Source organism: Ammodytes marinus (genome assembly GCF_949987685.1).
Source record: "Ammodytes marinus genome assembly, chromosome: 24".
NCBI classification, from domain to species: domain Eukaryota; kingdom Metazoa; phylum Chordata; class Actinopteri; order Uranoscopiformes; family Ammodytidae; genus Ammodytes; species Ammodytes marinus.
Window position 1 is genome coordinate 4,242,728 of NC_137228.1, and position 24,629 is coordinate 4,267,356.

The 24,629-nt window shown below is 39.8% G+C and overlaps 1 protein-coding gene across 1 annotated transcript in view; it reads left to right on the top strand.

Annotated features, from left to right (window-relative positions):
- LOC307270065 (gamma-aminobutyric acid receptor subunit gamma-3-like) overlaps nt 1–12,809 on the top strand; it is a gene marked incomplete at both ends in the record, with an annotated part of 83,600 nt that extends 70,791 nt beyond the window's left edge. The window contains 3 exons of the mRNA XM_080053200.1: nt 2,024–2,176; nt 9,746–9,942; nt 12,528–12,809. Coding sequence (XP_079909326.1) covers nt 2,024–2,176; nt 9,746–9,942; nt 12,528–12,809 — 632 coding nt within the window. The remainder of the gene's footprint in view (nt 1–2,023; nt 2,177–9,745; nt 9,943–12,527) is intronic.
- Between the last annotated feature and the right edge of the window lie 11,820 nt (nt 12,810–24,629).

The window sequence follows — 24,629 nt, forward strand, 5'->3', positions numbered from 1 at the left end:
AGACCTTACATCTAAGTAGAGCTCCAGAAACCTCAGAGAGACTTCATTGACACTGTTTCTTAGTAAGAGTCAATGCCCCGGACCCTGTCTGCCTGTCTTCTTATAAAACCTACTGAGTATCCAGGCTACTCTGATATTAATGCAGGATAATGTAACAATCTCGCTGTAAAATGTGGTTCTGGCCTCTGTTTTTGCTTTTAAGAGCACAACATTTTGTAACCTCCAGCTACATATCCGGCCCTTTCATTACTCATGAGACAGTGTGTTGCTTTAAATCCTCCTGGATGATGTTCTGCAGTATATGGGTGGATAAAAAAATAACAACACAAAGACAATGTGCAATGCAAATACATCAAATCAAAGCCTACATTATAGCCTACAGTGTTTCCCCTAAAATTTTTTTTAGGCCCGGTGGTAAGAGCTGATAAAGAGTATGCGCACCGCGTGCTTACCAAATTTCTAGAAGAAATTGACCAAACGAACCCCATTTGGGATGAGCCTCTTTTGATAACCCGTTAAAAATTAGGGCATAGGGTTATACTTCACATTCAGTACGTTTGTACATGTGGTGTTTCTCACAGGATTTTTAGATCCTGCTGGGTGAGAATGGACCTTCTAGGGGGATCTGGGGGCATGCCCCAGCAGAAGAAAACCTTATCCTTTTAAAGTTAAATACATCAATCTGGTGCACTTTGAGAGGCGAAATCTGATTAATTCTGTGCTCTGTAAACAACTGTCATATGTCCTGCCTATAACTATTTTCTGTAATGATTTGGAGACACAAGCCATGTAAACTATTGAAGAAAAACACGTGGATTTCACTAAACACTAAGAAACACTAATATAGACAGGTCCTGTCTAGTACTCATTTCTGGAATAATCTGAATCACCTCACCTTGAAGCTAGCCTACTGAAAAAAAAAATTATTTATTTTTTATGCAAATAGCCTTGTTGAAAATAAATAAATTAACATAGGCTAATCATGATGTGTAGCCTATCAACATGTGTGCTACATAAGGCAACTTCCCTATTCCGACCATTATATTTCATCTTGCCTATTTCTCAATTTAAAACATAAAAATAAAGTAGGCCTAGCATTGAAAATACAAAATAATAAAGCTTGTAGGCCTACTATGGCCTGCTCTTTTCAAGATAACTTAACAGTTAAAACAATAAATTAATTAATATGTCCCCTGAAAATAAATGAATGCTTTTCTGAGAAGTATGCCAAAGGCAGTAGCAGTGTGGCACTTCTGTAAACTTACTGAAACGAGTGCATGCCGTTTTTTTCAGCGCTATCTCTGCTGTTGATACAGATTGGTTGTGTTGCCACGGCGACGTAGCGATTTTAACTTTCAAAGTTTTGCTCAGCACTTTTTCCTGTTCAACGTCCCTCTTACTGAGTCCTTAATATTTCCACAGAGCAGGCGCTGGTTTTATTTTCGCCACTAGTTCAACGTTTGCTTGCTAGTCATGCTCCTGCTCATTGGCTTCCGTGCATGGACATATAAAGATTCCGTGTCTAACAAGTGCGCACCGAATGCACACGCGCATTGTGCCACGCGCAGAACACATACACACACGCAGACACACAGATCAGCTGATGGGATGATCAAACGAGAGGTTGTAAAGACAGGCGCACACGAGGGGTAGACCGACAGTGCCGCGCAGACGCTCGCAAATGATTATTTTACGGAATCAATTAGAAAAAAAATAAAAATAAAATAAAGTCAGGCTGCTGTTGGCCTGGCGGGGGGTCCCGTTGGCCTGGCGGGCCCACCAGGCCTGTATAATGGTAGGGGAAATATGAGTCAAAGTTGCTTGTAGATTTTGGCAGATTTAATTTAATTGAAAGTGTATGAAGGTAATTATTTTAATTTGTTGCTGTAATTAGGACCGGCAGACTGTCATTGCCATCATGCTTGCTGGTTAATTCTGTTTACTGTTCGGTTATCCCTCATTTCTGTTATAACCTTTTAGTGTTTGAAGTGAATTGAGGGTTTTTGTCTCTCTCTCTCAACAGGTGACTATGTGACGATGACAGTGTACTTTGACCTCAGCAGACGAATGGGTTACTTCACCATCCAGACCTACATCCCCTGTATACTGACTGTGGTGCTCTCCTGGGTCTCCTTCTGGATCAAGAGTGATGCCACGCCTGCAAGAACGGCTCTAGGTACACAACTGCACCGCCCATATACTATACAGTGTGTGTGTGTGTGTGTGTGTGTGTGTGTGTGTGTGTGTGTGTGTGTGTGTGTGTGTGTAGGGAACCTTACTTCCTTGTATAACATAGTTGTCCATGGGAGCAATAATTGCAATGTTCTTTACTTTCTTTTTCTTTTTTTATTATATAAAAGTTGCTTTCCTTTTGAACCCACCAAAGTTTAAGATAACTCTTTTTTTTTTCATGCGAACGATCAGCAGTAGGGAATAGTCATGGTGCCCGATACTTTCTCATCCGTTTTCTGTAGTTGAAGTGTGAAGAATAATACAAAACGTTTCGCCACCACTTGTTTATGCTGTAGCCGTGTGAGTCTCGGAAGCCGGTGGCAGGATTTAAAGTCTTTTTGATTATTGCCGTTCAATCCTTGATTAAGACAGCTTGATAGCAAAAGCAAAAATCTTTGTTTGATTGGTAACTGCAATAGTATAACTCAAAGGCTTTGTTGCAGTAGGTATAGTGGCAAAAGCAATATTACTGGAATGTCCCTAAGAGTGAGAGAAAGCAACAAATGGAGAAAAAGTTGTACTGAATTTGCATGCTTCACCATAACCTTAGCTGTGCATCAAATCATCTTTGCATGTTCCACTGGTGTTGCTTTATTGTAGCTATAATATCATTTTTAGTTGCATGAGTTGACAGTTGTTTTGATTATTTTCCTCCCCCACTGCATGCCTACCATTAGCTCATTTGCTTTCCTGTGGATGATGATGTTGTGCTGATGGTGCCTATTCAAGGCGAATTTCAAGGTAAGTTCATATCAATAACGATTTACTGTGTATATCAACTGAATATGTCCAGCTTGGAAATGAAATACTATCTGAGGCAGAAGTATTTTGATACCAAAGATTTAACATCGTTCCAACATTGTTCACACCGACTTTGAATTCAGGGAAAAAGTGAAAAAAAACATTGCAAGGCCTTTAGAATTGAACATTTTCATTTTGGAATGGAGCAGGCTTCAGATTGGATATGGTAACATTGATATGTTGAGCTTGTTTAAAGGTGCAGTGTGTAATATGACATCATCAAGAAAGTTCTACAAAGTTCTAGAATGCAACGCTCCCTGGGTAACCCCACCCCTTTAGAATAATAACAGAAGCTACAGCGGCCTTCAAGGACAAGAACAATTCTAAATTCTAAACAATGCACCTGATGACATTCCATAAACATGGATTCCTCCATAAGACCTACCTGCTCAATGTACAAAATGTAATATTAATATTTGTAATTCTCCGCTCAGGAAGATAATTCAGATCATTGGCAGAGGTGATTTTACACCAATGAGGATATATTTATGAATGAGGATATTGATTTTAGCTAATAAATTACTTAAAATGTTACACAGTGTCCCTTTAAGAGGTGGATTTAACAAAAACTCAGATTACATTGCCGCAGAAATATGTCGTATCACCAAAGCATTTAGAAGAAAATGTATCTGAAGAAAGAGAAGTGAGGCTGCTTCCTAGCATCCCTCCATGAAAGCCACTCTGATTAAAGGTCACATATTATGCTAAATGCACTTTTTAAATGTGTTCTAACATATCCATGGGTCCACGGTGTGCCTAGAGACTGCCAAAATATTTAAAAAAATAACAATCTCTCCTTTTCTCACTCTCCCCCTTTCTGAAACCCCCACCCCTCCCCCCCAATATACTCCAGTCAGAATTCTCCTCGTTTCTGACCTCACAAACTGGAAAGCCAGAAGCTTCCACTGTGCAGCCCACACCCCTATTTCTTATTGGTCCACGGCCCTGACAGACAGAGGGCGAGGCGTATCTGGCTTCGCTTCCGGACGGGGGGAGCTCAAAGATTGTATATTTACGAGGGGAGCTGCAGCTCTTTTTTTTAAAAATAGGCCATTGTGAGATTAGCTGAACATCAGCATAGTACAATAAATTATCAAGTTGTTTTCAGCAAACAATTAAAGAAAAACGTATTAGGGACCACTCAGACCATATAATATGGTGTATAATAGAACCGAAAAGTGTATAATATGGGAGCTTTAAGTTTTCTTCCTCTTGTGGAAGAATGCATTTGTCCCAGATGCAGCAGGAGAGGTATGTGAATCCCTGGATGCTATGTTTGCAGATAGTTGCACTGGTTTCCAGTGCTCTCCATTTGTATATGATCTAAATGCTACAACTGTTCTGCTACTCCAGCAGAGCAGTAGGGGTTTAGTGCCTTGCTCTCTGGCACTCCAGTAATACTTGTTGAAGGAGGTTAGAGAGTAGCTAATTAACCTCTCACTTGACCTCCACACCCACCCCAAGGCGAAACCAACGACGCTACTGGCATTGAGGCAGCACACACCACTTTAAAGTTCTTTGATTCCACTCAGGACCTTGTACCCTGCATCAGCCTGCCTGTCACCTAATGTCACATAAGGTCATTTTGATCGTCTCTGTAGTAATAAAGAAGTTGTATTGGAGTTCCTTACGTCCCTATTCATTATTAAGCCCGAAGAAAGATAATTGAACAATAAATACATCTTATGATGCATCAAATTAAATGACTAACTCATGTTCTTACTCCCTCTAGTGCTGGTAATGAAAGCTAGTTATAATAAGAGATTGTCTTGACTCTGTGTTCTGCCCAGTTTACGGAAGATCTGTGCTGAAATAATTGCTAGATTTTTTTCAACCTAAACTTTCCTTACTAGTATTCAGACTATCCTGCCCTGATTTCAATGTAATCAGCCGATAATGGGCATCCCCTCTATTAGCTCTAACCTATCATATTCATCCCCACCTCGGGGAGCCAATAACTTCTGTCCTGTCAAAAGTTTAAAACCTTCCTCCCTCTGCTGTCAGTTGTAATTACAGAGATTGATTTAAGCCTCCTCTACCCCAATCACCTCCATTCGTCATCATCATCACCATCATCCAGACCTTCTTCACCACCCCCAGTGTCTAGGCTCCATTAGGGGGGAGGGGGGAAGCACATTCAATACAATAAATGTTCATTCTTTAAACCTCTGGTTCATTAAGTCTCTCTTTGTAATGTATTTCCTTAATGGGGGAATGCAGTCTTGGTATTATGATGATGCAAATAGCTGGCACACGGTTGTCAATTTAGAATGATTCCCATTCACCATCAGCGTGGTGGTTAGATCACCTGCCAGTGCTCACTTGTCAGGGTTCTGGTGCATTTTGTACGCAAAGTTAGAACATTTCTAAGCTCATATTAAGGAATGTGCCCCAATGTGTGTGCCTGTCTGTCTTTCTATCCCTCTGTCAACCGGCCTGTCTGCCTGGCGTAGACAGGCAAGGCTTACAGCTTACGGCTCGTGGGTGGTGGTATGATACATGACCAAAAGCAGTGAAAGGCTTGTGATCTCCGTCAGACAACAGGTGGCAAAGAGAAACAAGCTGTCGCAGTCCTGATAATCATCCACTTCCAACCCAACAACAGAAAGTTATTGAGCCATTCTTCTCTAGCTCCCTGTTCGGCATGTACTTAGCCCTAGGGCAGAAAGGGCAGACGAGAGATAAGAGGAAGAACGGCTGGGCACAAGAGAGGGACAGATAAAGTGTAACGCAAAGTCAAGGCCTCTGGTACACGTAGCAGGGAGAAATGCCAGGAGGAGGGACTGTGAGAGGTTGATGTCAACAAAAAAGGCAGGTGATGCATCTGCCCCCACCCCATCCCTCAAGACAGTATGCCTTGAAGAACTGCTAACACATGCCAGGTGGGTTTCTGCAAAGAGCTGTCACTCTCCTGCTACCCCTGCAGTGACAGCACATTTGGATGGCAGTGGGTGGAAGTAAGAGAGCTTTACTCAGTTTGATTCCCATAAGGACTCAATCTCTGCAGTTTAGATGGATTTTGACAGAGACACGGGAGTTGTTGACAAACCCGTCCCACCCCAAGGCACAAGCTGAGAATGTAGAGCTGGAGAGGGTAAAACCAGGTTTAGAATGTCCATCTGATACCACTATAGCCTGGTCTTACCTCATTTCATTTGTACCGAAGGTCTGGAATCGCTTATCATTCATAACCTCCAATGGAATAAAAACTAGCATGGTAAAAAAAAATCACCCCCCTCAGTGTTTTCATGGAGATATGACCTAAACAAACAGACTAGAATATAACATAAAGAATGTTTTTTTTGTACCAGGCCTTAAATAGGTTTAATAATGCTGTGAAAACGACATTCAACATGGGAGTCAAAGAGAAATTGCTCTTTTTTGATACCTGCCCTTAGTGGCCACTTGGTGAACTGCAATTTGTGTCACTTCCGCATTGGATGCTGGTAAAACCATAGATGGTATATAAAAGGGTAAAACTCGCAGTGGTTGGGGCTTGGGTTGAACTCAGTTTGTTAACCTTGCTTTCTGAAATAGGCCCCTGATCTCAAAGGGAAGTCTACGTCACACTGCCCCCTACAGGCTGCTCTGATCCACTGCAGACACACTGACTACTGTCAAATACCATAATGAAAGTAAATCAGGCTGCATTTATATGATCTTTTATGGAGCTGAATCTGTTCCATCGGATATTGAAATTTGAACATTTTGTATAATGTAGTTGATTATGGCTTGCAGCTCATGAAAATAAAAAATCCAACATCTCAAATTATTAGAGTATTACATAAACCTAATCAAAAAACCTCTGAAAAGTATACTCATTCAAACACGTTTTACTTAGCCGGGGATCCTATTTTGCATGTATCATTACATTAATGCTGTATGGCATGGAGATGATCAGCCTGTGGCACTGCTGAGGTGTTATGGAAGCCCAGGTTGATTTGATAGCGGCCTTCAGCTCGTCTGTATTTTTGGGTCTGGTGTGTCTCATCCTTCTCTTCACAATACTCCATAGATTCTCAATGAGGTACAGGTATGGCGGGTTGGCTGGACAATCAACCACGGTAATATCATGGTCAGCCAACCAGTTACTAGTGGTTTTGGCACTGTGGGCAGGTGCCAAGTCTTACAGGAAAAGGAAATGGGCATCTGCATGAAGCTTGTCAGCAAACGGAGGCATGAAGTGATCTAAAATCTAGAAGATTTTGTGCCTCTCCACTCCTCCGGACTCTGGGACATTGATTTTCAAAATGAAATAAGAATTTCATAAGTGATGGCTCGATGATGATTTGGTTACATCAGCAGAATTACCATAAACAAATAAGTTCTTGCTGAGAAGTTGTCTGTCTTGAATTGGTAGAAGTGATACACAACTCAACTTCACAATAACCAACCTTGTCTGAATAAGTTTATTCACAAGTTTAAAACCCTTCCAACAGTATATGTTGTACTATACTCCAATACTATATGTTATAATGTTATCAACTGTCATGAAAAAATTGCTGTAATTGTTCCCTTAAGATAATTTAAGGATGTCTTATTTGCTATGCACAGGCATATGTACTGGAGTTTTTCTCACTCTTAATGTAATGGCCTTTTTGTAGACTATAACAGATTGCCTGCACAGAAAGAATCACACGGTTGCTATGGCATCATCTAGTGATAATTCCCTTATAATTAATTACATGGTACAAGTAAAATGTGTGACCTTGATTTGAAATGGCAGCCCAAACTGTGTACAGACAGTGGGGGAGCCTATCATTTAAAAAAATTAAGAAAGAAGAGTGGTGTCAATGGTATATTTAGATTCCACAGTACATTGGTTTTACTGTATTTTTTTTTACTGACATAGAAAACATATAAACATACTAAGGTTTAAGGTATTCAAAGCAGGGAGTTGTTAATTAACCTAGTTGGGAGGTTAAATCTAATGAGCAGAGGAAAAAGAGAAAGTCTAGACGAGTACTACTGTAGAACAGAGGAGGTAGCTTGAAATAGATAGGAGCTGCTCGTCTCTATGGAAACCACAGGCGAAAAACAGTGGCACACTCTCATGTGGGAGATGAGGATGAAAGAGACAGAGGCAGAGAGAAAGGGACGGAGAAGGAGAGAAGGGGTGAGACACACCATGAAGAGAAAGGGGAGAGGATGAGAGGGAAAGATGGCCAGCTTCCGAGAATGGTATCTGTGTGACAGCAGTAGATATTGATGCCCTCAGTGGGCATTAACGAAAAATGACTGGCATTAACTTAACCCCAACCTGGCCATAACACATTTCAAATCACTGAGTTTTCACTTTAGTGGTCAAGTTGTAAAGACTTTTCAGCCTCATTTCCATCATTCATTCATTTCTTTTAAACACAAGGCGACAGATGAGAGCGGCTGACTAATGTCTTTTTCATCAGTCAGGACGTAGCTGATGAATATTGTCAAATTCTTGTTGGTTCTATCTTTATTTGTGCACCAAGAATTTTGTCCAACACCAGTAGAGAAGAGTTCAAGATGCCTGGAGAAACAGAAGGAATCCATCTGATCAGATAGCTCAGCTCATTGGAGCTCTGGAGTCCTGGAGGTCCTGTGTTCAAATTCCCTTCTGTCTGATTTTTAAAGTCCAAAGTTAAAAGCATCTGGTAGTTGACTGACTGGAAATCACAGGGCCCCTTGTTGGAATCCTGGTCTGTCTGTGAATTGTAAAGTACTCCACCCAAAAGAGAAAGTAAAACGCGCCTGGAGGAAGGGCTCCAGTGTGGCAATGCTTGTGGTGTGGTGGCTAAATTTGTGACACTTGGTGGTCAAGTGTCAAAGGTGGAAGTTTCACATCCTGTCAGTTACAGGTGCCCGGATAATCGCAACGATTAATCGACGAATCGATTATTAAAATAATCGCCAACTATTTTGATAATCGATTAATCGTTTCGAGTAATTTTCTAATAAAAAAATTCCAAATTCTCTGATTTCAGCTTCTCAAATGTGAATATTTTCTGGTTTCTTTAATCCTATTATGACAGTAAACTGAAATATCTGTGTGTTTTGGACATAACAATACATTTGAGGATGTCAACATGGGCTTTGGAAAATTAATCAACATTTTTCACCATTTTCTGACATTTTACGGACCAAAACACTAATCGATTAATAATCGATGAATCGAGTAAATAATCGACAGATTAATCGATTATCAAAATAATCGTTAGTTGCAGCCCTAGATAGATGACTGACTGGATATCAGATGGCACCTTGTTCCCGGTCTGTCTATCAATTTAATCAACTCAGATAGATGCGATTGTCAAAGTAGATGACTGACTTGAGATCAGAAGCCCAATCAAAATTAGAGGAAGATCGGGTGGCCCCTTCTTGGTCTGTCTGTGAAATCTAAAGAACAAACCCCAAAAGAAAAGGGTAAAAGCGCCTGGAGAACACCTCCTGTGTGTCAATGCATGTGGCGTGGTGGTTACATCTGTGACACTTGTTGGTCAAATGTCAGAAGTAGACGGTTTGAATCCCATCCATTACAGGTGCCCGGATCAACTCAGTTAAATCCCTATTAATCTGTGTTTTCATGAAAGAATCACATTTTTCAATTTCACTGTTTCACATAAATATATGTACACATTAAAGTGACGCATACTGTTTACATTTCAATTGCAATCAAAGTGTGCTTTCTTTTCAAAATATTGTTCCTGCAGTCCTGATACATGCTTTACCTTCCTAGGTATCACAACAGTGCTGACCATGACTACCCTGAGCACAGTGGCCAGGAACTCGCTACCTAGAGTGTCCTACGTGACAGCCATGGACCTGTTTGTGACAGTCTGCTTCCTATTCGTCTTTGCTGCCATGATCGAGTATGCCATGCTCAACTACTACTCCTACATCGTACGCAGGCCTCCTGCCAAGACAAAGAGAATGGTAAGCCTGTGGTGAATCTAGTGGAGGAAATAAGTATTTGATCCCTCACTGATTTTGTAAGTTTGCCCACAAGGAAATGAGCGGTCTATAACTTTAATGCTAGGTTTATTTTAACAGCGATAGACAGAATATCAAAAATGAAATCCAGAAAATCACATTAAAAAAAATAGAAATTATTTTGCATTTCATTGAGTGAAATAAGTATTTGATCCCCTATCAAAACAGTGCTTACTACTTGGTGGAGAAACCCTTGTTGGCAAGTACAGAGGTCAGACGTGTCTTGTAGTTGATGACCAGGTTTGCACACATCTCAGGAGGACCACTCCTCTTTGCAGATTCTCTCCAAATCTTTAAGGTTTTGAGGCTGTCGCTTGAGCTTCAGTTCCCTCCACAGATCTATTGGATTAAGGTCCAGAGACTGGCTAGGCCACTCCATGACCTTAATGTGCTTCTTCTTGAGCCACTCCTTTGTTGCCTTTGCTGTATTTTTAGGGTCATTGACGTGCTGGAAGACCCATCCATGACCCATTTTTACAGACCTGGTTGAGAGAAAGAGGTTGTCACCCAGTATTTCATGGTACATCGCCCCATCCATAGTTCCCTCGATGCAGTGAAGTCCACATGTCCCCTTAGAGGAGAAACACCCCCAAAGCACAATGCTTCAACCTCCCTGCTTGACTGTGGGGATGGTGTTCTTGGGGTCATAGTCAGAATTCCTCTTCCTCCAAGCATGGTGATTCACTATGATACAAAATAACTTGATTTTGCTTTAATCTGACCACATCACCTTCTCCCAAACATTCTCTGAGTCGTTCAGGGGTTCATTAGCAAACTTCAGACGGTTCTGTACATAAACAAGCTCCTCCCATGTAGAACTGGGCTGATCCCTCACCTTTATCATGATCATTTATACCCCACAAGGTGAGATCTTGCATGGAGCCCCAGACCAAGGGAGATTGATGGTAATTTTGTGTTTCTTTCATTTTCGAATAATCGCACCAACAGTTGTCTCCTTCTCACCCAGCTTCTCGCCAATGGTCTTGTAGTCTATTCCGGCCTTGTGCAGGTCTACAATCTTGTCCCTGATGTCCTTAGACAGCTCTTTGGTCTTGCCCATGATGGAGATGTTGGAGTTTGATTTATTGACTCTGTGGACAGGAGTCTTTTATACAGGTAACAAGTTGAGACAGGTGTGTTTTATACAGGACACTAGTTGAGGTTAGGAATACTTTTTTAAAGCACAAGGATTAATCTGTGGGAGCCAGAATTCTTTATGGTTGGTTGGGGATCAAATACTTATTTCACTCAATGAAATGCTAAATAATTTTTATCTTTTTTAAAGTGATTTTCAGGATTTTCTTTTTGATATTCTGTCTACCACTGTTTATAGAAAATTATAGACCGCTCATTTAATTGTAAGTGGGCAAACTTACAAAATCGGTGAGGGATCAAATACTTATTTCCTCCACTGTATCTGCTACTGTTCATTGTTCATCTACATCAAACAGCTTATACATCTTTCGTCCAAGTCTTTTAATATTTTATGAATATCTTTAATGGATCAACATGGGTGGATTACAGTCATTCTGCAAAGTGACGGCAACAGACAAAGAACGGTCAGGTGTGTTGGGATTGTGATGCAGCTTCACAGAAACAGATTTCATTGATTCAATAACATGGAAAAAGGCGTTTGAATATTATACTGTATTTTTGATCACGTGAGCAGCTTCTGTGTGGGCGTCCTCAGGCTGCACCTGCTGTGAATGTTTTTAAGGCAGCGGAACACATTTACTGAGACTGAGTCAGTGTGCTGTCATATCCCTCTCTCCAGATCCCCTCCCTCTTCATTATTTGCTCCTAGTATAGGGAAGTTGTGCTGAATGTGTCTCAGGGCTAAAAAGAGTTAGCTCAGCTCAGGCTGAACAATTAAGCTATGTTACATTCAGCCCCCTCCTCTGCATTGCTGGCTCTCCTCCATAGTTGGCCTGGTCTATCTGCGGGGAAGCCTCATATTCGCTCCCTCCTTGTGGGTGGCCCCTTTTGTGCCGCACACTAAATTACTCTTACTTCTTACACTCCCTTTTCTAGCTTCCTACTTTTGTTTTAAGACCTGAATAGAGGACTGTCAAAGTATATGAACATTTTACCCAGGTTGTCCCACATGATTTTTACAAACAACAGGGAGGAAGTCACATAATGAAGTTTCTCAGGGGTTACTTATTCAGCATCCAAATCTAAGAACTCACACTAGAGCTGCACTTTGTATCTAAAAAAAAGGATTTCAAAAAGAATGGTTCTCGTTATATGTTACAATGAAGTATATAAAACATAGGTATTTTAGTCATTTTATTTGCCCTCATGTCATGAGTTGTTACAATAGCACAACATTCACCAGTATTTTTTTTCTTTATTCCAATAGACAGCAACTTTAATGGTTCATCACTTCAATAGTGGAGTTTGATGGAGTTGTATAGCAGATCTTAAACATCAATAAATAAATGTAGCATTTTGAATGAATCCCTGCTGAGGTGTAGCAAATGGTCAATTCCTTCAACATAATGCTTCCTTTTTGTCAACCTGTACAGGCCTACTCATCTTTCAACATGGGAAACACCCCACGGCCCATGATGCCAATGGGCAACTCCCTGTTCTGGAATGACTACGAAGACAACTGTCTGTACGAGTGCCTGGATGGGAAAGACTGCACCAGCTTCTTCTGCTGCTACGAGGAGTGTAAAGAAGGCGGCTGGAGGAAAGGACGGATCCACGTCAACATCCGCGAGCTGGATACCTACTCCCGGGTTTTCTTTCCCACCTCGTTCTTGCTCTTCAACATAGTGTACTGGGTCAGCTATCTCTACCTCTAGTCGGTCTTGTGCTGTGACCCATGGGCCCTGCTTCAACAACCACAGTCCCCACCACTTTGCACCGCGGCTCCTGATTTATGGTCAACACTAAGCGTGGAGAAGGAAATGAGGTGGATCCACTCTGTGGGAACTGTGAAAGATGTGCTGCCTCTGGAGCATAATGGAATAGAAAAAGTGTTGTGTGCACAGTGTTAATGCCATAATACTTTGAACAGTGGCCCTCTAATGAGAAAAGCAGGACAACAACAAGCCGCCAGCATTAACTTGAATGGATTGTTCCCGTTTAGGAATCTGTTAAACACCAAAAAATATACAGCCTTGACTTCCGAGACGTTGTGGGACGGGGATGCATTGCTGAATCTTGGTTGTTGAGATGGCGAAGCACCCATAGTGCCTTCTTTAGAAAGGGTGCGGCACTGAAAGACGCAGATTCAGAGTTCCCTCCGTCATCTTTATCAGCTCATCGACCACACCTCAGCATGCCGAGCTCTTTATTCTTTGATGAAACAAACCCGGAACAACACCACCACAAAAGACATTTACAACTGACACGCACCATTTATTTTGTAGCACATTAGATTTAGTTTTACCCTAGAACTAGTTTACTTCTACTTTCTAAGGAAGTCTTGTTCTTATCAATAGAATTAGATGTGATTTCACAGCAAGTCGACAAGCTCAAACATCAGTTGTTAATTGTTGAATATGAGTTGGTATCCTTGGCAGTGGTTGTCTGGTAAAATATTGTTTATTGAATCAGTTTGGTCATGATCCTATAAAACAAAGTAATGCGGTTTACTGCAGTAGATTCCAAGACGTTTAGGGTGTTTTTAAATCCTTTACGTTAATATATACAAAATGTATAAGAACTGAATAAATACATACCAATCTAATACTAAACCTGCTAATCTCCTCCCAAGGCTTAGTATGTTATAGTACATGATTAAACATATAAAGGGATCGAGCAGTGCTGGGGTTTTCCTGTGAATAGCTATATGAAAACAGTTTAAATTTCATTTGACACACTTATTTATATACATTTGTTCTATTCATGATAGGGCCTCTTGATTTACTTTGCTTAAAAGAAAGGGTTGAAATACACTGTGTATTTTCAAAGAGCCTTTTTAATCTCAGTGACCATGGCCTTTAATTCTTTTGTTCCCAGGTTAGTGCAAACTAAGGTCCTCCATGTTTACCCTTTGTCCTGATAAAATCAGTATGAAGCCCATTTCCAAGCAACTAACTCCATCATTAGCCTACAGCAACAGCCATGTCAGGCATTCCACTTTGCCTTATTCCAAAAATATCAAGCTTGTACGAATGAAGCTCACTAATTCTTCTAGAATTTTGATATTTTTTTAGGTGGGCTTTAATGTGAACAAAACACGCAGGGGGAGTGCAACAAAGAAGAAACAAGTTTGAAAACAATGTAAGTGTTTAAAAAAAGCGAAACTAAGAACAGCACAGTGGTAACAGGATTCTGATGACATTAGTCCTGTGGTAATGACATCATTCTAAATATAACAAGTAAGCTGTTAGCTGGCTTAGTGTTTTGCTTTGTTTTTTACTCTACACCTATTCGGATTTGGACATTATTTGAATGTCGACTTTCATATTAGAATTTAAGTTATTTTAGTTCAGAATTGATTGCACTGAAGACCAACTTCTGTTAGTTGCCTGGCAACTGGCTTAGTCCAGAAATAGTTCAGTAACCTGTCATTCTGCAAAATAACATTTTCACACTTATAATACAAGATAAAGGGCCAGTTTGGCACACCTGGATTAAGCCTAGTCCTAGACATAATTGTACTTGTAATGGACAATCTCCATTCAAAGTCCCTTGGCTTTATCCATGTTTGGGAAACTGGCCCAAAATGTATTTTTTTTTTGTTTATATTTTGGTTTCCAGTTTGTGCTAAGCTAAGTTAGCTGGCTGGGGGCTGTAGCTTAATATTTATTAACATGAGTGTGGTATCAATCTTTTTATCTAACATTCAGCAAGAAAGAGAGCAAGCACCTTTTCCCAAAAATATCAAACTATTACATGGAGTTATGAACCCCAAATGATTCGGCATAGGTTTCAATGGAGAGTGTAAGCTGCACATGACATCATTCTCGGAGAACACAAAATCATTGTTCAGGGTATAGGCACAAAATAGGCTGCAAAAATATACTTTTGGAAACAAGCTACTTGATTTGTAAAGCACATGCACCTAATTCTAAAGTATCAGAGTCTTTTCATCCCAGAAGTAGAGTACATGAAGTTGAAGTCTTAATTAAAGCTTTCTGATGTCCTGCCATGTGCAGGATCTGAAGGCAAATCCTCCTGTGCCCAGCTGGCTATGATCCCAGGTGCTGTAAAATAAGTTCTTCATATTGTGATACTCCATAAACTCACATACTGTACAAAGCGGCGTGGTTGTTGATGACTCCTGATGGAGTCCAATATCCCCCCCTTCAAACAGGTCAAATGAATGCCATAAATGGAGCCATACGGACACACGAGCTAGAAAGAAAGTTACAGATGGACAGTTTGGACTGTGTTTGAAAAGTTTTGTATTTTATTTCCTGTTCTATGGTGTTTTTTGCAGTTGTTTGCTTTGTAGAACAATCAACCCCCCCCTCGTAACTCACACATACACTTTTCCCCCGGTATTTGTATGTTCAAAGAAAAGCTTTTATGTAAGATGTATCCAATTAATGTTTCTATTTTCATACAGTTACATATATGGAATGTATGTTAGGCCAGTAGCGAGGCCAGAGTCAATGTGGTTCCAGTTCAGTCAGTTCAAGCAGCCTAAATGAGTTTATACATAGGGTCCTACATATTCATGAGGCCTCCAGAAACCTTCGTGTCCTGTCCAGAGGTTTGCAATTACAAATCCAATGGCCTCCAGTGATAGTAGAGATAGAGCAGAAGAGCTGTTACCCTGTGGGCCATTACTTAATCTGCTGATTTAATAAATGTGCTCAACTGAAACAGTGACATTTCATTAGTATTTCCACATTAGAGCTACTCATCTGGTCTATGAACTGACTGAATTGAACAGCACTTGGCCCACACCACAGTAAACTTTCCTCACCCATGATATTTCTACTACACTTTATAAGTGTCTTAGTCTTTTGAGATACTTCAATACAAACAAAATCACTATTTTCTAAATCCAAATGAAAATAACCTGTGTGTTTCAACGGACTGGGACCTGTATTTATAAAGCCTTTTTGGAATCGGAGTACTAACCCTGGATCAGCAGTGGTGGGCATACTGAACTCGCTCAATAACCTCTTCCGGAGATCCCAAGACCCCCATTAAAGTTTCCCAGAAGCACACAGAAGTGTAAGAAAATCATGTATTACTCCCACTTTGCCCTGCCAACCAATTTTGTTTTGATTGTCGGTGAGTTCTCTGGAGGGCAAGGGTGGACAACAAAAAGAAAAGCCACTCTGATCTTGGATAGCACTCGCGAGGAAATATTTTATGAAAACAGGATCTAGAGTGAAAATAGGTATCTTTTTCCTAGTGCGTGGTACATTACTTATATTAATAAATAATGTTTTGGTCAAGTGCTACTGTGAAGTCTTTTTCTGCAAGAATGCATTTTTAAAGAAAGTTACTGTGGTGTTTCCAGGTACAGGCAGGAGGCAAATACATCTGTAGGTGGAAGAAAAGCAACACTATTATTCCAAGAGAAGTCCCATCATTTGGGGTTCTACACATCTGTCCTCAAGTATATCCAGGTGATATTACTCATTAGATGCTTCTTTTAGACTCCAGTGCCAAATAACTTCATCCCTTGGACAGACATTGGTCAGTTTGAACACATGTCTCAGCATCAAATCCTCTCTCAAAACCAAAGAAAACATGGAAGCAGTTTGTTCCAGATATTTCATACATAGTCGCAGTACTTCATAATTATCCTCGCCAAAATAACTGCAATAATTCTAACCATTAAAATATTCTCAAACTCTTGAAGTGGCTCTAAAATATACTGGAATCACTTTACCATGTTCTAATAAATTTAAAAAAAACTTTTGTAAGGGATACAATGGGAAAGTCGAGCTTTCAAACATGGTGACAGCTTTAGGATTTTATTTATTTATTGACAGAGCGCTTTTCAAGTAATGATTATCCCAATGGAACGCTCAACATAATGCATGTGTTATTACAATGCACAATAAAGTGTTATATCCTCCCATCCCTATAGCCTTTATGTATTATATTTTAGACTTTGAGAAATAAATATAATGAATACTCCGTCTAATGATTGTTGCATGGCATGCAACTGGTTAAGAGCCACACCTCACAGACACTTTGCGTTCATTATTATGGTTTTAACTCTGATGATGCATGTGTACAAATCTGAATTAAACATTTAAATATTCTGAGTCATCTTCACTTGATACAACCCCAGGTGGTATCATCCGTAACCCTGAAACGATTATCCAGTTCAGAATGTGAGTTGACAAATTGAGCTCCCCATATACAATCAAATGAGCTGCATTAGTCTCCAGGCAGCCCCCCGCCTAAGAGCAATGATTGGGCTAATAGCCAGCGACCGATGCATGAGCACGTCATTGCTTTACCCAGAGTTTGTTGACCTAGTTGGAAGCAAGCGGCAGAAACAGAGTACAAGCGAGAGACATACAAATAAATGGAGTCAAAGGGTGGCTGTTACAGCGCCGAGTGTTGCCACCACCAATACTGGACCAAGCTTGTGCCTCCATCGCAAGACAACAACAGGATGGCACGCTCACACAGATGAAAGCTGTTGAGATTGAGATGTCACTATGTGTATAATGTGTGGCGATTTAAATCAGGAATCTGCTCATGCCTGTATACCAGCAACACCTTTGCTTGCAAGAGGAATGGACACTGCTTGTGTGTGAGCTCAGCTTACACTATGTATTCAGACATGATTGAATGCAAGGCTCAGCAAAAAACGTTTTGTTCGTGTGGGTGCATATGTGTGTATGTTAGCAGTGTATATAGTGTATACATTGTGAATAGAGTGAAAGAGAGAAGGCAAACAAAGATGTACTTCTAAGAATGTCTTGGAGGTATAGTATATGAAGTGTGTGAATGCTGTTGCCTGAATGAATACAGTTATGTAATTGAGTCCATATAGCATACATGTTTCACACGATGTTATGACAGTTTTACATCACATAAACATCCATTTTCTTTTCAGAGCAGACGCACACACACACACACACACACACACACACACACACACACACACACACACACACACACACACACACACACACACACACACACACACACACACACACACACACACACACACACACACACACACACACACACACACACACACACACACACACACACACACACACACACACACACACACACACACACACAAAATACGTAACAACAAGGATTCTCCAGAATTGCTGAGTCTAACTTGGGCTGATATGATCCTTCCATCTGGTTTAATGGATATGGATATATTTGTATTTTATTTGAATAAAAATAATGCCATTAGTTGATTTTAGGAGACATTATGCAAAGTCTATTGAGTCAGTAATAGGCTACTGCTTCTCATTTCCAGTATGATAAAACAGTCTGAATCAGTGTATTTTATGATAAGGAGGATTTATGATCAAAGGGAAGTGAATGACACATCTGTGTTAGCAAAATACTTTTTTATAATCTAGAAGGATTAAATCGTTTACAGCCGTGCAACACTGAAATGGGAGTCTTGATCGGTGCCAGTATCAAATCAATTTAGCAACATCTTTATTCATTAGCTACATTAGCAGGCTGCAAATACTACCTCTGCTTCGCAGAATAGAAAGATGATTTAAGTGCATAAAAACAATATAATCTGAATTCAAAAGATATGCAAAATTATTCAACTGTTAGATCCGATTTTGGGATATATGCTCATTAACTTTATTTGCCAGAGTTAGATATGAGGATTGGAGCTGATCTTCTGCTTGTAAACTAGGTACAAAGCTGGAGCCAGAGACAGTTAGCTAAGCTTAGCATCAAGATTTACAGCAGGGGGGAAAAGACACTGCATCGCCATTTCCACATTGGTAATAGGTTTAAAGAGTGCAGATAAAGTACTATGCAAAAGTTTTAGGCAGGTGTGAAAAAATGTTTGAACTAAGAATGGTTTAAAAAAATGTAGGTACAAGTTGCTTAAACATAAATAAGTGCTCTTACAATGTGTTGCTGATTTCAAACTGGCAGTACAGGAATCATATTGCTTGGGTGCGTGCGCTTCACCACACAAACCCAAAAGAATAGGAAAACACACCATTTTTTCACATTTATTGAAACAACTATTTCAGCATTACGCGCCCCACACACATCCTACCTCTACTGCGCGTCTACCTCGCGTCTGCGTCTGACTTTTTGTCACAGACTGTGAAATCAACGTAGAGCGAGCACACATCCAACCTCAGACGCACTGCTGAGGCGCGTCGGAGGCACGTCTGCAGCGACGCTCCCCTTCACCTCAGGAGGCTCGCCTATTTTTTTCTGAGAGCAGCGCGTCTCTCTCGCGTCTCTGTGCTTTAACTGATAGAGAAATACTCTACTGACAGTTACCAGCAGCATTCACTCTAGTTACACGTTTACCCGGTGTGTTTATTTCAAAATAAAACATCCCTCAGTCGTATACGCGAATAATCCCTTTATTTCACGATTTAATTGTGCAATCAAAATCCGAGGGATTTAAAACCTAATTTTCAATTAGTTCTGGCATTTCATTTTTGGATAAATGACACATATAGAGATCCAATATAGTGAAGAAATAAAAAAGATCATGATGAGCGCAACAGTTTTCCGTTGCTCTATCTGTGTCTACGGCCTTCTTCTTCCCCGACCACACCCCCCTCTCTCTCTCCCGTATAAATCAGTAAAGTGATTTTTGAAATACTCTGCTGAGAGTCATATTGACTTCATACTGGCAGCTTTCGCTGTAGTTTCACCATTTCCTGGTGTGTCCCCTTCAAAATAAAACTTCCAACCAGCGAAAATATGGCAAAAAAAAAGAAAAAAAATGGCAATGGGGCGCACGGATTACTGTCCAGACTCAATATAAATCATATGCATCATAGATGACATGAAAGAACTTCATTTTTAATGGGAATTATCCATGAAAACTCTATGTAGAAAGATAGGGCTTTTAGAAGCAGCGCTGCAGCAGCAGCTGCTGAGACGTTGCATGTGTGTCCGAGAAAAGTCCGAGAGAGGCAGCAGTAAGGTAACGCGACGCGCTCCAGAGGTAGACGCAGGATGTGTGTGGGGCGCGTTATGTTCCTGAAAAACACCTGCTCTTCAAAATCAATTTCCTTAATTGATGTCCTAAACTGCTGCTAGTCTGCGTAGTTTTCTGCATGAATAGTTGTTGTCACACTCTTTTATGTCTTCAAGCGGTAATGGACACTTCACAGCAATTTTATAACAATATGAGGCCTGACATTAATCAAATGGCTTTTCAATCAATCTGAGTGTTTTAAAACGACTTGAAGTGCAAGATGGTGGAGAAGGTTTGCATCGTTAAAATTATTCAGAAGGTAGCCTCGGGTGTATTGGGAGTTATTAAAAGGGACTTCTCTGTATTGGCACAGGTACCTGGCCTACTTATTGTGAATCATCCATGCTGTCTGGTGCTAAAATAGTCCTAAAAAAACAATCAAAGCCGGTGGTTGGGTGGCAACAGCCTGAGGGCTACAGACGCAGAAAATTGTTGCTTCAAAGGCTCAGACTTGTTTGAACTGGGCAGAGAATATTTAATTGTTAATAGATGTCAAAGTAAAAGACCACTTTAAAAAGTTGCCTTTCATGTCAGTTTGATCAAGCCTGTTTAGGTGGTATAACGATCATCATGTTGAGTATGTCTGTGATACCAGGTTAAAACCTATGTGCTAATAAAGCTATCTGATATCCGAGGAGTTTCAAAATGAGCTGAGTGTGGCGGTTTCATTACAGCTGCAAATTGGATCCTGGAATGAAGGCATGTGCCGCATACACAAACATATTTCCAACAACTTGCTACCGGGAGAACATTTGGGCTTCATCTAAACGGTTTTCTACAGGGAAATCTGCTTGTTGGCTGAGTTGGTCTGACTTTCAGCCATGTGTTTACAACTCAGCATCAGAGCGGGAGAAGGTTCTCATCTCAAAAGGCTCAACACTGACAATTCTATTAATGATGCATCCTGCCTCTGCCTGGAAGCCTGTACAAACAAATTAGGAGCGCTGGGGAAATCGGATCAAAATAGTTTCATAGTTGGTTGTATGGATATACAGTATATCTTCATCTTTTCAAGGGGAAAGACAAAAAGCTGACGGGATCATCGGTAACACTTTAGTTCGATAGTCCACAGTTGACACTCAACAAGCCATCAGTTGATACGCAGTTGCATGTCAACAGTGAATGAGTTTACATATCTCAACAGATAAGTAACAGGAATTCAACTAACTGTACGTTAACTATAAGTTGCACTATTAGTAGATGATTAGTTGATATTCAACAGAGCTTGTTCAACAGATAAAAAAACAAGGATTCAACTAACTGTCTGTTAACTATAGGTTGCACTATTAGTAGATGTTTAGTTGATATTCAACAGTGAGTAAGTTGATACATATTTAGAATGCATTCAACTGTCAGTTAACTATAAGTTGCATGTTTAGTAGATGTTGTTTTGTACACGTAGCATGCATTCAACTAACTGTCAGTTAACTATTAGTTGCATTATTAGTAGATGGTTAGTTGATATTAAACAGTGAGTTAGTTGATACTTAACAAAGCTTGTCATCAAATATGTAACATGCATTCAACTAAGTGTTAGTTAACTATACGATCATTTTATTTTGTTAATTTATTTTTACAAATACAGTCTGCAACAGACATTGTACTTTTTATTACATGTTCTTTACAAATATTCAACTATCAGTTGAGTGTCAACTTCTAGTAAGTTGACTATCAACTGCTGTTATCAACCAATTCTCAACTTACGTTTCATATGGATCAACTTTCCCCCACTCACAAGGAACACATCTAATGAATGAACATTCAACCCTCTGTTGATCATATATGTTCATTGTAAAATAAAGATGAGAATGTTTTATCAATCAATAGGCACTACCTGTAGGTGACTACCTGTTGATTGTCATATGACTGTCGACAAACTATCAGTCAATATTCAACTTAGCATAAGTAGACAGGTCTTGGGACTGTCAAATTAAAGTGAAAACAGTTTAGTGTCTACACACTATTAACAGAGCAAAACAGAGAAAATAGTTGATTCTCAACAAACTATCAGTCGACGTTCAACTAAGCATTAGTAGAGAGGTCTTAGGACTGTCAAATTAAAGTGAAAACAGTTTAGTGTCTGTAGACACTCTACAAACTAGTAACAGTAGAAAATAGAGACAAGTTTTGCTCAACTGATGAGTAACACTGGATGACCCAAAGTAAAGTTAAAAAATATATAGGCATCATATCTGAACAGGAAAGAACATTTATTTGAAGTAAATTTAACTTTTTTCAGTAGTTACACAACATGTAGGTACACAGCAAGTACCATCAATACCTCTAAAAAAGACAATAAAACTAATGCATGTATTTATTTAGGTGTCACTTAGGCAATTGTTTAACGACAGATCGTCCAAAAATTTACATTCAAAAAGCTCTCAAATTATCACTCTCCTGTGACCAACCACTAGTTTAACACTTTGAATGTGGAACATGCAAACATTTATTCAAATACAGTTTAGTGTCTATAAACACACTTTATTTAGACAGATACTTGTGAAGCTAGGCAGCGCTAGGCTCATGCTAACGTTGCTAATATAGCTAGCGCGCTAGGCGCGGCGCTAATGCTAACGTGGCTATGCTAGCGGGAGGCCGCGTCGCTAATGACATTATTGTTACATACACAAAACGATATCTCACAAATACCTCAGTTAACTCACCAATTATTCCCTTTGGCTAATGGCAGCATACTTGTGACCACCACGGGTCTTCAGTGTGAGATGGATTGGTTGGTCAAGCTGGCTTTTAGCACATAGCTTTACTGTCCAGGCACACATCCATTTTTTAGCTGCCCAGGTCAGTAAAACGAGCACTCTCTGTCTCGAAAAAGCCCTAACCACGCTGGGGCAGTTCAAGTGCTTGAAAAAGGTGGGTAATCGTAATGTCGATAATATTCGAAAATCCAGACTCCAAACATATTATCACCTTCCCAAAGTTTAAATACATATTTATAGATAGATAGTTTTTTTATATAATTGTTAATATCAGCAATGGCTGTATAAACCTCTCAAGATTAGAGGACCTAAATAGGCCTACATAGAGTGGTGTGCAATACAATGAGAACGTATAGTGGTTACTGATAAATAACAACTATAACCTGTAGGACATTATTGATAATATTGTGAGCAGAAATTATATGAAAAAAATATATATTGATCTATTAATGTGTATTTTAAACTTTGGGAAGGTGAAAATATGTTTGGAGAGACTTTATTTAGGAAACATATTTCATTTCTAACTGTATCGACATTACGATTTCCCACTTTTTTCAAGCACTTGAACTCCCCCAGCTTGGTTGGTAAGGGCTGTTTAAGCAAGAGGTCTCGTTCTTTACTGGCAGCTATAGAGAAGGTTGTGTGTCTGGTCAGTAAAAGCAGCAGCTATATGCTAAAGACCGCTTGACCAACCAATCCATCTCACACTGAAGACCCGTGGTGGTCACAAGTATGCTGCCATTAGCCAAAGGGAATAATTGGTGAGTTAACTGAGGTATTTGTGAGATATCGTTTTGTGTATGTAACAATAATGTCATATATATTAGCGACGCGGCCTCCCGCTAGCATAGCCACGTTAGCATTAGCGCCGCGCCTAGCGCGCTAGCTATATTAGCAACGTTAGCATGAGCCTAGCGCTGCCTAGCTTCACAAGTATCTGTCTAAATAAAGTGTGTTTATAGACACTAAACTGTATTTGAATAAATGTTTGCATGTTCCACATTCAAAGTGCACATTGCTATTTCAGTCTAAAGTGAGCAAAAACTGAGTCTATGCATGTGGTGTTGTGTAGAATGGTCATAGAGATTACATGTTTCTTTAATTAAAAAATAATTTCAATCTGTACAAGGTTCAGTGAGAATTTTATTTGATTAGGGTACCAAATATATTTTATTAAAGCAATATAAAGCATTATGTGTTTTAATGTGGAACCACAATGCTATAATGATTTAGATAAAGGAAATCAAAATGCATTTGAACTATTTTGTGGTAATTCTCAGATCATTTCTTTCTATGTTCATCAACTGGGTGATAGGACAAGATTCCTGGATTCTTCAGCCCGACTGCTTAAATTGAAGAGGAGTACAGCAGGCCTGGAGTGGCTAGTAACCCAACAACTGGATCTAAAGAGAGCGAAAAATTATTCAAATGTGCTCAGTCAAATAACAGTGGCAGGACCAGGTTAAACTAGTGGTTGGTCACAGGAGAGTGATAATTAAGTTGTTTTTATCTTGAGTCCATAATGAAAAAAATGGCACTGTTGTGTTTTTTTTATGTTTTACTGAGAATCAACAATGACATACACTTCAAGGAAGAGAGAGTAGAAAATAAGTATTTTACATTTACTTGTCAAACCTAACTGCTGAATCAGTGTGTCTTGTTTCACCATTGCTGTTAATCCATTTTCTCCCGAGCTACTAGGAGCTTCAGATATTCTGGTCCATAACAAAATTATATATCTTTTTCTTACCATAACAAAGCGTTTCATGAGAACTGATGTTATATATTACATATGTTTGCTCAGTATCATAACT